This window comes from Dreissena polymorpha, chromosome 7 (assembly GCF_020536995.1).
Source record: "Dreissena polymorpha isolate Duluth1 chromosome 7, UMN_Dpol_1.0, whole genome shotgun sequence".
In the NCBI taxonomy this organism is placed as follows: domain Eukaryota; kingdom Metazoa; phylum Mollusca; class Bivalvia; order Myida; family Dreissenidae; genus Dreissena; species Dreissena polymorpha.
Window position 1 is genome coordinate 45,895,444 of NC_068361.1, and position 14,693 is coordinate 45,910,136.

Here is a 14,693-nt window from a genome sequence, read left to right on the forward strand (position 1 = left end):
CCCTAACTTCAAGGTCAAGGTCACAGGGGTAAAAATGTTTGTGCATATGGAAAGGCCTTGTCCATATACACATGCATACCAAATATGAAGGTTATATCTCAAGGGACATAGAAGTTATGAGCATTTTTCGAAACCTAAACGCAGATTTCGAAACCTAAACGCGGACCCTAAGTTCAAGGTCAAGGTCACAGGGGTAAAAAAAATGTGTGCGTATGGAAAGGCCTTGTCCATATACACATGCATACCAAATTGAAGGTTATATCTCAAGGGACATAGAAGTTGTGAGCATTTTTCAAAACCTAAACGCTGACCCTAACTTCAAGGTCAAGGTCACAGGGGTATAAATGTTTGTGCATATGGAAAGGCCTTGTCCATATACACATGCATACCAAATATGAAGGTTATATCTCAAGGGACATAGAAGTTATGAGCTTTTTTCGAAACCTAAACGCAGATTTCGAAACCTAAACGCGGACCCTAACTTCAAGGTCACAGGGGTAAAAAAATGTGTGCGTATGGAAAGGCCTTGTCCATATACACATGCATACCAAATATGAAGGTTATATCTCAAGGGACATAGAAGTTATGAGCATTTTTCGAAACCTAAACGCAAAGAGTGACGGAAAGACAGACAGACAGACGGACAGTCCGTTCACTATATGCCACCTTTTCTTCGAAAAGGGGGCATAAAAAAAAAGAACTTTTTCAAAATAGAAAATGTTTACTTATTTTGGCACAAATTTGACCAAAAACAACAACAATTAACCTGTTTAAGGGCTGGTTTCAGACACGCGTGCAAGTCCTTCTGTCGTTTCTGCAGGGTCTCCAGGGAAGCCACCGTGATGGCCAGCGCATTTTCACGCAGCTTGATCACCTTGTGACCCACCATCGTCACGATGACACGACCCCACCTCACACACTCCTCGTCCATCCACTGGGGGGCTTGTTGAAGAAGCCTGCGCAAGGCAAAACTCACGAATGAACAGTGTACTAGTGAATTCCGAATAAGATATCAAATTTGGAATGGGGCATCATTTTTGTGATTTTCTTAAACAAAACTGTTGAATTCATTTCCGGATTTCACTTTGTAATATTTCAGGTATATGTTAACAGAGATATAGGTCGACGCCCTGCGTCTCTGACACATTCAAATCGAGTAAAACACATCTTACCAAAGTATGAGAGTCGGAGAGGATGCATTTAAAATCTAGTTAGTTTATTCCAACTTCACAAGATAGTTAGTTGTTGGGTGTTTGAATCATGTTTATTTTTTGACAATGCTTTCATTAATACAAAAAAATATAATTTTATCATTAGGGCTGGCAATGGTTCTGAAATTTTATATTTAATCATTAGGGCTTCCATTAATACAGAAAATATTTTTTTAACATCAGGCTAATTTTGCAAACTTTGCCCATAATATTTGGCAGTTTTGACAGTATTGTGAAATAATAATAAAATGTACATGTATATGCTTATAAATCAATTAGTCATATGGTCATGGCAAACAAAATTTGAAAAAGCATGGTGTCAAAACGTGGAAATTCAACAAATTAATTAATTAATAACAAGTGTTCCCCGGTCGGAGACATATTCCCCCCCCCCAAACGTGGCCGTGACCTTTGACCTAGTGACCTGAAAATCAATAGGGGTCATTTGCCAGTCATGATCAATTTACCTTTGAAGTTTCATGATCCTAGGCCTAAGCGTTCTTGAGTTGTCATCCGGAAACCATTTGGTGGACGGACCGACCGACGGACAGACCGACATGTGCAAAACAATATACCCCTTCTCCGAAGGGGGCATAAATATAACTTTATAAGGCTATTCAAATATATATTATGATGAAACATGATAACACACTCCTCATAATGCAAGAATCTTTGCTCTATTCTGGATAAGAACATTTCACACCATAAATGATGTATGTTTTAGTGCTTACCTTCTGATTACATTGATACTTTCATTTTCCACAGTAAGGGACTGGCCGTGCCATTTCTCAAAGGCAAACTCCACCGCACAGAGAATCTCATCGCACTGAAATAGTAGAATATAAGACTAAAGTGTGTTTTCTTCGTTCCAATTTGGGTCTGGTAGGATATACAGAGATAAAGCCATGCACAAATTTTATGACAGACGGACGTACAAGCCCTATGCAACATCCCACTGCCTTTGGCAGGGATGATAAGGGTGACATTTACCTTGTATTGAACTACATTGTTGGCCAGTTTTTGTTCAGATTTGTAACTAAAACCCACAAAATGAGGTAACAAGGCATACATTTACCTTGTCTCGAATGAAAGTGTCAGCTAGTTTTTGTGACACCAAGGCAAACAGCGCCCGATGACAGCAGGTCTTCTCTGTCGTCTGGTGAATACATATACAGAGTCGTTTAACGACCAAGTTGCAGTCATCAATGGACAGTTTTCTGAAAAGAGATTTACTTAATTGTTGAAAGAACAAGCTTGTTTGTTTGCATTTTTTCCCTTTTTAATAGTATTTCAGTCGTATCACTGTCTTCAATTAAACAGGCACCTTTTCTTTGTAAGATCATCGGCCAGTACTTAGTAAACACACTAATGACAGTGACTTCTTAAATCTGAGGTAGATGAGAATGGATGTAGAAAACTGTAAACAATTGATGTCAGCGATTTTTTTGCCTAATTGGGAAAAATACCAGTACCAGCCCAATTGAGAAAATTGTGCGAGCAAAACTCTGAAATTGGGAAAATTTGAATTGTGAAGTCATATTGGGAAATTGGTGCATTTGATTTTTTGCTCCCAAATACTTTAAACATTGATAACTGAATGTTGTCAAGTGGTCAATATTATATTTACTTAGGTAAAGTATCAAGTTACTATATTCAATATTGCAAATGTTTTGACCAATATTGAAGTTTTTGGACGGACAGTTCAAAAACTATATGCCACCCTTTCAGGCATAATAAAGAACCCATCGTAATTATAACCTAGAGTCATTCTCCAATACCATTAATGCCATACAGGACTTGTAATTTTTACAATTTTTTGTGAGTAGTTGGTGGTGTTTTTTGCTAGGGGACGAAATGATTGTATATTTTGTCAATACTCACAGAACCATTGCATCCAGGTTCAAACAACAGATGATAGCCTGTAGAGCTTCGTTCACAATGTCGCTGTTCTTGCTTGTAATTATCTCTTCTGATGCCAAGGTAACTAATCTACTGACCACTGCTTTGTCTACATCCATAATGTTCCCATGCTGTTGGAAATAGCTACAAACAAGTAAGTTATTATTCAGCTAAATATCAAAGCTATCTGTTACAAATATGCATCCTTTTTTTTACAATATGCATTTTCAACAGATATCACGTACTAAAATATAACCTTTCAGATCATTTAAATTTGTGTGATCATTGCATTACTATTACTTTAACACTTTAACAGTTTTGCAAGTTTAATCTTTTCTCACTTAGAAGCAAAGTGAAAATGGCTATATGCAAACAGCATAAAACAAGAACAGCCTGCGAGTAACTCGTAGTCTGTTCCAAGTTTTATGCTGTTTGCTGTTCATTAGTATCAAAGGTTTGGAGATAAAGATTTAAAAACTTGAACCTAGTAAGAAAGGTCTTAAATGAAATTTAACTTTCTAAGGGGCTACAACTGCATAAAATAAGTATCGAAGTGGTAAATGGTTAATCGATATCTGGATATTTCATTACCAAGATCCATGAATCCTATGATTCATGATGTTTTGATCTGAAGTGAAAGTGGAATTTAAGAAATAAAATGAAAGAAATATACAAATAATAAACGAAACAGCTGTGGTAATATACCGCTGAAGTAGTGAAGATTTTGATTACGGACAGGTACAAAATTTTTTTTTTTAATCGACAGGTTATTCCCATTCCACAGTGCAAAACCTGAAGAATTTCCTGGGGAAAGGCCTGCAGTAATAACCTTGTGTTAACAAGGTTTTACTATAACCATATAAGGAAAAATGCCCTGCCTCCTGGCAGCCATGTTTTTTCAACCAACTGGAACCATTTTCGAACTCATCCAAGATGAAATATTTCTTTTAAAACATACCTATTCACTGCCTGGTAACTGGATTTTCTAACATCTTCCGATGCATCTTTCCCTTCCAGGATTGAAACTTCTTTTTCCATATTTCTAAACCTGAGTAACACATATAAAATACAGCTAACAATGGTATTCTTAAAAAGAACCTATGCACAGATTAATATATTTTCTAAAGAGAATGATTTTTTCCACAATTATTGGAATGGGCCATTTTGAAAATGTGCCTACCGTAATTACTCTATGTTTTCTGACACTCTTAAGATTTCGGTTACCCCATTTTTTAGCTAAAATAATTATTTTTCGTGACTCTTAATTTTCGGACACACAAGTTTTCGTCCATAATTAATGTCTCTAAGTTTTCGGATAGTATATTTTACAGCGCTATTTTACCAAATTTTGGTCCTGGTTTCGATATCTAATGACACTTCGATCATGGGGTTTTACAACCAGATTAACATCGTAAAACATGGCAGGTGCATGCCTGAGGGCAACGGACCATTACATTTGCGTTATTGGGTAAATAACCTTGTAAACCGGTATTAAACAATGGTTTCGCCCGATAGCATAAGCGTTATGACAATTACCAGGGGTAGTGCCAATTAACAGTTCAATTATCTACCGCAATGGTACTACCTTTTCTCAGTAAAATAACTGTGACAAATACTAAACGCTTCAAAGTGTGATGCACCCTATTGCAAGTTTTACGAACAATGGAAGGTGTTAGACAACAACTATCGGAAATAAACAAAGAATTCATAGTTTGCTTTGTAATTGCGTTAATTACAGGTTCATACTAGCGAGTATCGGTACATCACATGCTCATATTTGAACTCGTTGGTCAAAGTACAACCTTGTAGTAACTTTCTGTTAAATAAATTAAGCATTTAAAATTATTTAAAATGCAGTGCAAACAAATATAACTGTAATTTATACTATACGGCATGGTATTTAACAAGCGCATGCTATTACCGGTAGTCGTTGATACAATTGACGCTATTTTCGGACAATTCAATTTTCGACTCTAAGTTTTCGGACACCGGTATTTTGTGAATATTTTTTCGTATCTAAGTTTTATGACACGAAAAAAAAAAATCATTTTTAAGTGTCCGAAAACATAGAATAATTACGGTATACAAATTCAATTATTGGGAAATCGAGTTATTGCTCTCTTGCTTAAAATGAGAAATAAAGTGATTTAAACACTATATTTTATGGTCTACAGTACACTCCACCCGTTTTCCCCAATTCAGGGTTCGCCAAAACTTGAAAAATCTGTCAGTCATTCGGACTGACAGACTTGAAATTTTTGTCAGTCCGAATCAGTTTCTGTCAGTCCCACTGTCCTACTAAACTATAACAGCAAAACACCACAAAAGAGAGTACCTTTTTGATGTTTATTGGTTTTGATCACATTAAAATACAATAAAAACATGTCCAAAGTCGGTATAATTAAACAATTATTATATTAATAATAAACCACATATAAACCAAAGGTATTCTTTTTAGACTTCTTTTTGTCAAACTGTTTTTTTAGCGTGCACAGCTCTACAAATCCGTGTTCTTGAAAAGTTAGGGTGACATCCAATCAAGTTTGACATTATTGCACACACCCATTCACACTACTTTGGATGACTTCAATTTCTGTTTATTAGCCGATTTCAAAAGTTCTAAAACAACACCAATTGTTAAAATATTTTCTCTTAGCTGAGGTGGTTGATTTCCAGGTTCAATTAAATGAATGTCTTTCACACATTTTTCTTGATAGAAAGGCCCATGATAATTACCACCATCCATTCTTGTTGTCTGAAATAACACAAAACATATTGCTACAAACTATCAAAAACAAATCAAAACATAAATATCCCTATGTCCGAATTTTAAAGTATATCCGAAATATAGTACATCGGGTGAAAAATCTAATTTTGATTTCAGAAATTGTTGGTGTGTAAATTAAAATATATCCTTCCCAGAACAATATAATAATGAAAACTATTTAACAGAAATGCTCACAAATGCCTGTTGAAGCAAGTTTTATGCAGTTTTTGTTTTGGAGAAATTAAATGGAACAAATAAAACGGCGGACGCACTCGGTTGCTTTTTTTAACAAAGACCGTTGATTTTGAACTCGCATGTGATAGTCAATTCTAATCCAACTTTAAACATCAAAATTAAGGTAAGAAAAAAGGATTTTGACAGAATTTGAACAAAAAGCATTTACCTTCTATTAATCCAACAGCATATTATTATACACTTTGAGTGATCTTTTTTAAACCATTTTTCATCCGATTGTGTTGGTCAGTCGGACCGATTATCTTAAATCACATGTCGGTCCTTAGAAAAATTTGCTGGTCAGGACCGGCGGACGGACGGTTTTGGCGAACCCTGCCAATTTCCCTCCATACTCCGCGGTGATTGACCTGGAGGGAGATTAAGAAAATCCCGTAAGACGCGGCATTTGCATGATTTTAGACGCGGCGGTTAACGATCGGAAAAACTGATAAGCCGACGTGGCGGCCCTCGGCATTGGCAACGCGGAGGAAACTCTGCGTTTTACGAGATAACGATCAATTTAATTTTGTTTGACTTCCTGATTTTCAAATAAAATTATTTTTATGACAAGTACATACATGTACATGTAGTACATTTGTATAATATTTACAATTAAAAAAAAACAACCAAGATAGATCGATCCCGACGTGGTTGTAGAAGTAGTTGTTGTTGTATAGAAAACTCGTTGATTTACGACAAACAAAACGTCGTCTTTTAACTAATACTTACCAATTAATATAAACACAGTTTGCAACATTGTTTTTATTTTGATAATTTAATCCAAAGTTTTCATGTAAGCAGGTGTTTTTCTATACTGAACATGTAAACAAATGACCAAGGACCCTAAAAATCTCGCAAATCTGTTTGAATTGACAGTTTGACGTAATCAAAGAAAAGCCGCTTCCTGTCTAAAGGCATAACTTACTCAAGTAAACACGTTCAACGAATGCATAAGGAATGGTTTTAATTGTCGGAACAAAGTCAATTCTCTGCTCGCTAATGCATTTATTTTCTCTTTGAAGTTAGGTTATTCCATTCATTGCTAAAAGAAGGTGGTAACTATTGAGTTAATAGTTGCATTTATTATTCACAGTTGTATTCTTGTTGCGTCGACATTCAGAACAATGTTTACCAGTAATTATGGACCAAATCGGCAGAGTGACATTCACACATGTTAATCCCTTTTGTCAAAACACCGCAGACAGCAGTCTACACAATAGGTCAGTAGACAAGCTTTGCGTGTTTTCATAACGTCAAACACTTAAAATCCAGTTCCGCCCAGATGTCTTCTTTAATATCTTACAATTACTGTTAAAACAAGGGCTGTTTGTAAAACATGCATGCCCCCCATATGGGCTGTCCGTTGTAGTGGCAGCCATTGTGTGATACGTTTTTTGTCACTGTGACCTTGACCTTTGACCTAGTGACCTGAAAATCAATAGGGGTCATCTGTGAGTCACGATCAATGTACCTATGAAGTGTCATGATCCTAGGCAAAAGCGTTCTTGAGTTATCATCCGAAAATCATTTTACTATTTCGGGTCACTGTGACCTTGACCTTTGACCTTGTGACCTCAAAATCAATATGGGTCTTCTGCGAGTCATGATCAATCTACCTGTGAAGTTTCATGATCCTAGGCATATGCGTTCTTGAGTTATAATCCGAAAACCATTTTACCATTTCGGGTCACCGTGACCTTGACCTTTGTCCAAGTGACCTCAAAATCAATAGGGTCATCTGTGAGTCATGATTAATCTACCCATGAAGTTTCATGATCATAGGCGTATGCATTCTTGAGTTATCATCCAGAAACCATTTTACTATTTCGGGTCACCGCGACCTTGACCTTTGACCTAGTGACCTCAAAATCATTAGGGGTCATCTGCAAGTCATTATCAATCTACCCATGAAGTTTCATGATCCTAGGCGTATGCGTTCTTGAGTTATCATTCAAAAACCATTTTACTATTTTGGGTCACCGTGACCTTTGACCTGTTGACCTCAAAATCAATAAGGGTCATCTGCGAGTCATGATTAATGTACCTATGACGTTTCATGATCCTAGGCCCAAGCGTTCTTGAGTTATCGTCCGACAACCACCTGGTGGACGGACCGACCGATCGACAGACCGACATGAGCAAAGCAATATACCCCCTCTTCTTCGAAGGGGGGCATAATAATTACTCTACTAAAATACTGTAACTATAAAGATTCGGCGTGTATGATTTGAAATTATTTTGGAGGAAATATCAACATATTTGCGATAAAATTTTGTTAAAATATACCAAAGAAACTTTTAACCGACATCAACAAAACTCAATGTTCTCTGCGCTATAAAGTTTGTATTAAAAAAATCAATACAGGCACGCTTTGCAGGAGTATACCTTGTACATTGCAGCATAATATCGCGCGCTTTTGTCGGGAAATAAACATGATGACTGTATATTGGAAGCATTTGTAAACGTCGTGTTAACATTAAACAAGAGCACCGCCTTGCGGGTGCAGACCGCTCATCTATTTTCTTTTTAAAGGTGAAGGGACTCTCATTTTCAATCACAAAGGAGGGAGGAGTGGAGTGAAGAGGGGTGTATAGTGTGGGGTTGTGGACATTTATTACATTATCTTCCAAAAAAGCGAAAAAAAAAAAAAAAAAAATAAAAAAATCGGAGGGGGGGGGGTATAGTGTGAGGGTGTGGTGATAATTTGTGAGATGATCTTAAAAAAAAAAAAAAAAAAAAAAAAATCAAAAAAAAAATTTGGGGGGGGGGTGGGGGGGGGTGGGGTGGGGGTATAGTGTGAGGGTGTGGTGGTCATTTGTGAGATGATCTTATTAAAAAAAAAAAAAAAAAAAAAAAAAATTAGGGGGGGGGGGGAGGGGGGGGAGGGGGGGGAGGGCACGGGGGATGGTTTGGGTGAAGTCTATTGTGGTATGTCAGGTAAGAGTAGTTTCATCAAAGTATCAATCAAATCTAATCATAAATAAAGAAGTTATGGCAATTTTAGCAAAATTTAATAATTTGACCTTGAGAGTCAAGGTCATTCAAAGGTCAAAGTAAAATTCAAGTTGCCAGGTACAGTAACCTCATGATAGCATGTAAGTATTTGAAGTTTGAAAGCAATAGCCTTGATACTTCGAGTGGATCGAAACACAAAATTTAACCATATATTAAAAGTTACTAAGTCAAAAAAGGGCCATAATTCCGTAACAATGACAACCAGAGTTATGCAACTTGTCCTTTTACTGTACCCTTATGATAGTTTGTGAGTGTTCCAAGTATGAAAGCAATATCTATGATACTTTAGGGGTAAAGTGACCAAAACATAAATCTTAACCAAATTTTCAATTTTCTAAGTATAAAGGGCCCATAATTCCGTCCAAATGCCAGTCAGAGTTACATAACTTTGCCTGCACCGTCCCCTTATGATAGTTCATAAATCTTGCAAGTATGAAAGCAATAGCTTTGATACTGTAGGAATAAAGTGGACCTAAACACAAAACTTAATCAAATTTTCAATTTTCTTAGTATAAAAAGGGCACATAATTCTGTCAAAATGCCAGTCAGAGTTACATTACTTTGCCTGCACAGTCCCCTTATGATAGTTAGTAAGTGTTGCAAGTATGAAAGCAATAGCTTTGATGCTTAAGGAATAAAATGGACCTAAACACAAAACTTAACCAAAATTGTCAATTTTCTAAGTATAAAAAGGGCACATAATTCTGTCAAAATGCATGCCAGAGTTATCTAACTTTGCCTGCCCAGTCCCCTCATGATAGTAAGTAAGTGTACCAAGTTTGAATGCAATAGCATTGATACTTACTGAGAAAAGTGGAACTAAACGCAAAACTTAACCAAAATTTGCAATTTTTTAAGTATAAAAAGGGCACATAATTCTGTCAAAATGCACGCCAGAGTTATCTAACTTTGCCTGCCTAGTCCCCTCATGATAGTAAGTAAGTGTACCAAGTTTGAATGCAATAGCATTGATACTTTCTGAGAAAAGTGGACCTAAACGCAAAACTTAACCGGACGCCGACGCCAACGCCAACGCCGACGCCGACGCCAAGGTGATGACAATAGCTCATAATTTTTTTTCAAAAAATAGATGAGCTAAAAATCGTAGTGTGTTTCGGATTACTAATTATTATTCTCATTTGGACATTTTATGGAACATTTATTCTTGTCCTATATGTGTTATGATTTAAATATTAATTTGTCAAATGTCTTATATTCATTCATATTGTAGACGTACCTGTGAATTAAAAAACATAATTTTTATACGTATTAATTTTCTATACAATTATCTTTTTTATACATGTACTCCAGTACTTAAACAATTTATTATAACAATGTTTTTATTTTTTGGCATGCCCAGTAGCACACTGCTAATGCGGAGTTGCGCGGCGGTCACTGATAAGAATGGAAATTGTCTGCATTTACCGACTAGGCTAAAGTAATACACGCCGCGGGAATTGGCGAATGCGGCGTAACGCCGAGCGTTTTATCGAGTTCACCTCAGTAACTCAGTACAGCTTGATAGGAAGACGAACTGAATATTTAGATTCATTTAAAACCTTATTTTTAAACTTTCAATTGGAAATTTTAAGCGGTAATTTTAGTTCTTCTTTAATGCTCGGAGCTTTTATAAGTACATACATACAGCTCAGAGTTCTTCCTTGTAAACCATTTTTTAATGTAAAAAAATTATGTCTCATATATGTCTATAAAATCGATTTTAATCAACCTAATACATCGTTACAAACACAATACCTGTTATTACAGATATCAAAAGCGAGTGAATTGTGGAGAAATATTCAAAACAAAAACTTGACACAAAAACCGTTATCAAACCGAAAGCCGAAGTTTTGAATTGATGATTCGATCTACCTTACGGATGTTCTGGAGATAGTCTGTATATTACGATTGGTAGATTAGACACGAGATCTATCTCGCCGAGGATTCCAGAGATTGTCTATAGAGTATTTTCGAATTCGGAATTACTGGGAATACACGGCTTTGTCTATTGCAAAATCATATACATTTAAAAGAACCGTTGATGTGTTTGAAACTTTGGATTAATATCAATATTATGTGAGCTTTACATATCATGTATGTTAGCAGGGCTAGAAATTAACACTCGCACACTCGCAAAATGCGAGTGAAAAATACCGATTGCGAGTTAAGTTTTAAGCCACAAGTAATTTTTTGCGAGTAAAGAAATAGTGAAAAAAAAAGTAATATTGCTAAATGCGTTCGACGTCCTGAACGCTAAACCATAGGTCATAGAACGTCCTAATACCCGTATGCGGAAGCGCGCACCTTGTATATAGACTAGTATACTTATAGTACAGATACGAGGATTGTATTGGTACAAAGAACATTAAACAGTCGACTAATTCACACGTGTTCATTGAACTTGAACAGACATGGCGTCGAAGCGAAAAATAACTAGTTTCTTTTTGCCCACAGATGGAAATAACAATATGAAAGATAAAGCAAAGTAAACTGTTGATTACAAAAAAACGAAATTAAATTATGTTTCCAGCAAAATTTGCAAGAATGTTTTTGATTTTGCCAGTTGGTATTAAAGCTGCTCGCAATGTTTTGCAAGTAGAAAAAAAAGTTAAATTCGAGCCCTGTGGTAGACGAACCAGCTATCGAACACCTAAGAAATTACGTTAAATTACCTTAAAATCAGGGCTTTCCTTTGACCCGAGCTCCCGGGTTTTGACGCTTGAAAATTACAGAAGACCCCTTTTTGACTCTTGAGAAAATTACGTCATGCGTCACATTTGACCCGGGGGAAAGTACCGACTTGCGTCAACGAGATCAAAAGTTGTTAAGACTAAGCGATAATTGGCTCGGGGCGGAGTATCTCATTTAGTACACGCTAATCGTTAACGCCCGTTTCCAATCATCGAAGCACAAGTCCACCCAGTAGGCGGAGTTTGGTTAATTAAGAAATCTAGTATTGACCAATTAAAACACTGCTGGTTCGATGACGCATGTATTAACTTTCCATTATTTATCATAGCGTTTGTTATCAGCTGTTTGCGGAAAAGACGTGTATTAAACCCACCTAGTTGCAATAATCCAACTCCCAGCTATTGACTCTCTGAGCTGTACGTATGTACTCATAAAAGCTCAGAGCATTTAAGAAGAACTATAAACCCACCAAAACAGAATGGACTCATCCGCGTCAGTTTTAATAATATTCAATAAAAAATAATAACATCCATATCCACATAACACCGTAAGGCCACGACTTTTTTTTAATTGGTTTACAAAAATTATTTTGAAAATGGTCCATCGGGCGGTCGAAAAAAAAAAAAAAAAAAAAAACATCATTGGAAAAATAAGTTAATACTAATAACATCAGAACAAAGACATCATATCTTTTATAACCTTAACACAGAGACGAAAAATCTAATTATGCAATGAAACACATCTATATCTTCAAATGAAATGAGTCACCTAAAAGCACCTTTTGTAACATCAGGCAATTTTAAACACTCCATTAAATGACATGCGTTCTTCTCCCATTAAAACGAAAAACTAAGCTTCATTTCCGTAATTCGATGCGCACCATTACGCAATGCGATGCCCGTTGCATAAATCTTATGTAAGATATGCTACTCATACACAAAGTTTGTGTTTGCTCTTATTGGACTTATGACATCGTCCATGAAAAAAAAATCGAGGTAGATCGATCCCCGCGTCGTCGCGGTAATATTTGTTAAAGTTGTTGTTGTCGTGAAAACTCGTTGATTTACAACGCAACACGTCTTTTTTAAACTGACGCGTATTAATACAATCATATTTGTCAACTTGGCTTTTGCTTTATTTTGATAATTTAATCCAAAGTTTAATGTTAGCAAGTGTTTTTACTGGAATTGTAAACAAGGAGCCAGTTAAAGTCTTCTGAAAATGTGCAGTCTGTGTGAATTGACAGTTTGACGTCATCAAAGGAAAGCCGCTTGCTGTCTGAAGCAATAAAGCGACAAATTTCGCGCCGACAAAATTGGCTTCCTTTGTCTAGCAATCAACATGCCGAACCAATCGTGCGTTTGTTTCTCAATTGCAATCCGCCAATTTAATAATAGCACGTGCATAGCTCCGCCTTCGAATCTTTTGCAGAGAACGGAGGCGGAGTTTAACGGTTAATTGAGCTAGTATTTTTAATACGCAAGTTGAGTTCCGATTTGCCGAAATTACTCGGCCCTAAGCATTAAAACGACAAATACATTTATCAATGATTTTCCGAGATATACCGATTTGTTCCGATTTCCAAACTTTCTGTACAGTTCCTATAAACTATGGCGGACGTGTTTACAAAATTCCTAAACACATATATCGTAAATAATGGCAGTGTTTTATTGGATTATTTATACTAATTATCAAATTGCAAGGTAATACTTTTTTATCTACTATAATATCGGGTATGTTTAATATAATAAACATGTTAAACAATATAGTTGCGTCACAGACTCGGAAATAAATTTTGATGCTGTCGACATTTTACTGACGCTGATTTTCCTATTGTCTGTAATTAAATAAATTTTGAGAAGTGCCCATAAAAGGACTGGTACATACTGTGTCACATTGAAAAATATCCCGATCTCTGTAATATATGTGAACCAATCGTTGATTGTACTTACTTGATTTTATTCGCAACCGTACTTAAACCGGATCGTTTTTTTTCTCGTTTCGCTCGTTTTTCAGTGCGGTCGGGAATAAAATATATAAAAAAAAGACGATTTTCCGATTTTTTTTTTTTTCCCATTTTCCAAAAATTAGGGTCGGCGGTTTTGTAAACCAAGAAATATAAAAGTCGTGGCCTAAAGCATATTTTGAGATATTTCCAGAGTATGGCAGAATGTATTTCCAAAGCTGAATGCACCCATCACTGTTTCACTTCATGATTGCTCAGTTCAAAGACGCGCGAAAGTTATGCTGGCATATGTACTGTCTACAATGTCAAATTACACGCTTTGCATCAAAGTTGCTAAAAATAACTATAGAACCGATACAACTGGCCTTGTGGCAAAGTGACAATTTTTGCATGAGCTAATTGATTACAAAATACATGTAGGCGTAATAATTGACCGTTTGAGAAGGCATAGAAAACGGCGTGTTTGTCGCACGTCTTCCGTGAAGATGGCACATGAAATAATTAAGGGCGTCGGAATTTTTGATGGGATTAAATACGGAGGCACCTTTATCGGCGAGTAGAAAGAATTTCCTTTTATAGTTTACCGATTTATATAGGCTATTGTGTTTAGGTACCACCCGTATGTTGTTGTTTTTTTGTGATAGCCAGCGGAAATGGGTTTTTTCACATTTTGTATTTCATTTTTAATTTAATAGCCACGCGAAACGGTCAAACAAAGTTATTGGATAAAGTGTAATTGTGCAAAGTGTAATTGTGCTAGTGCATTCGGAAAATGTCGCAGAGAAACCTTTTCGAATTCGGAATCGGTAGTAACTCTGAAAGTGTGTGTAAGACGCCAACGACAAAGCGTACTTTAGATCTAAATGACAGTGCTCCTAACACCCCCAAACGTGCGAAAGAAGAACATATG

At 36.2% G+C, this 14,693-nt stretch overlaps 1 protein-coding gene across 2 annotated transcripts in view; it reads right to left on the bottom strand.

Annotated features, from left to right (window-relative positions):
* Window positions 1–14,693, bottom strand: part of LOC127839208 (telomere-associated protein RIF1-like) — a 73,038-nt gene that overhangs the window by 55,913 nt on the left and 2,432 nt on the right. For both annotated transcript variants that reach the window (XM_052367481.1, XM_052367480.1), the window contains exons 2-6: window positions 4,069–4,158; window positions 3,093–3,254; window positions 2,287–2,428; window positions 1,943–2,037; window positions 767–956 (exon numbers count right to left, since the gene is read on the bottom strand). In XM_052367481.1, the coding sequence (XP_052223441.1) occupies window positions 767–956; window positions 1,943–2,037; window positions 2,287–2,428; window positions 3,093–3,254; window positions 4,069–4,148 (669 nt within the window). In that variant the 5' untranslated portion in view covers window positions 4,149–4,158. The remainder of the gene's footprint in view (window positions 1–766; window positions 957–1,942; window positions 2,038–2,286; window positions 2,429–3,092; window positions 3,255–4,068; window positions 4,159–14,693) is intronic.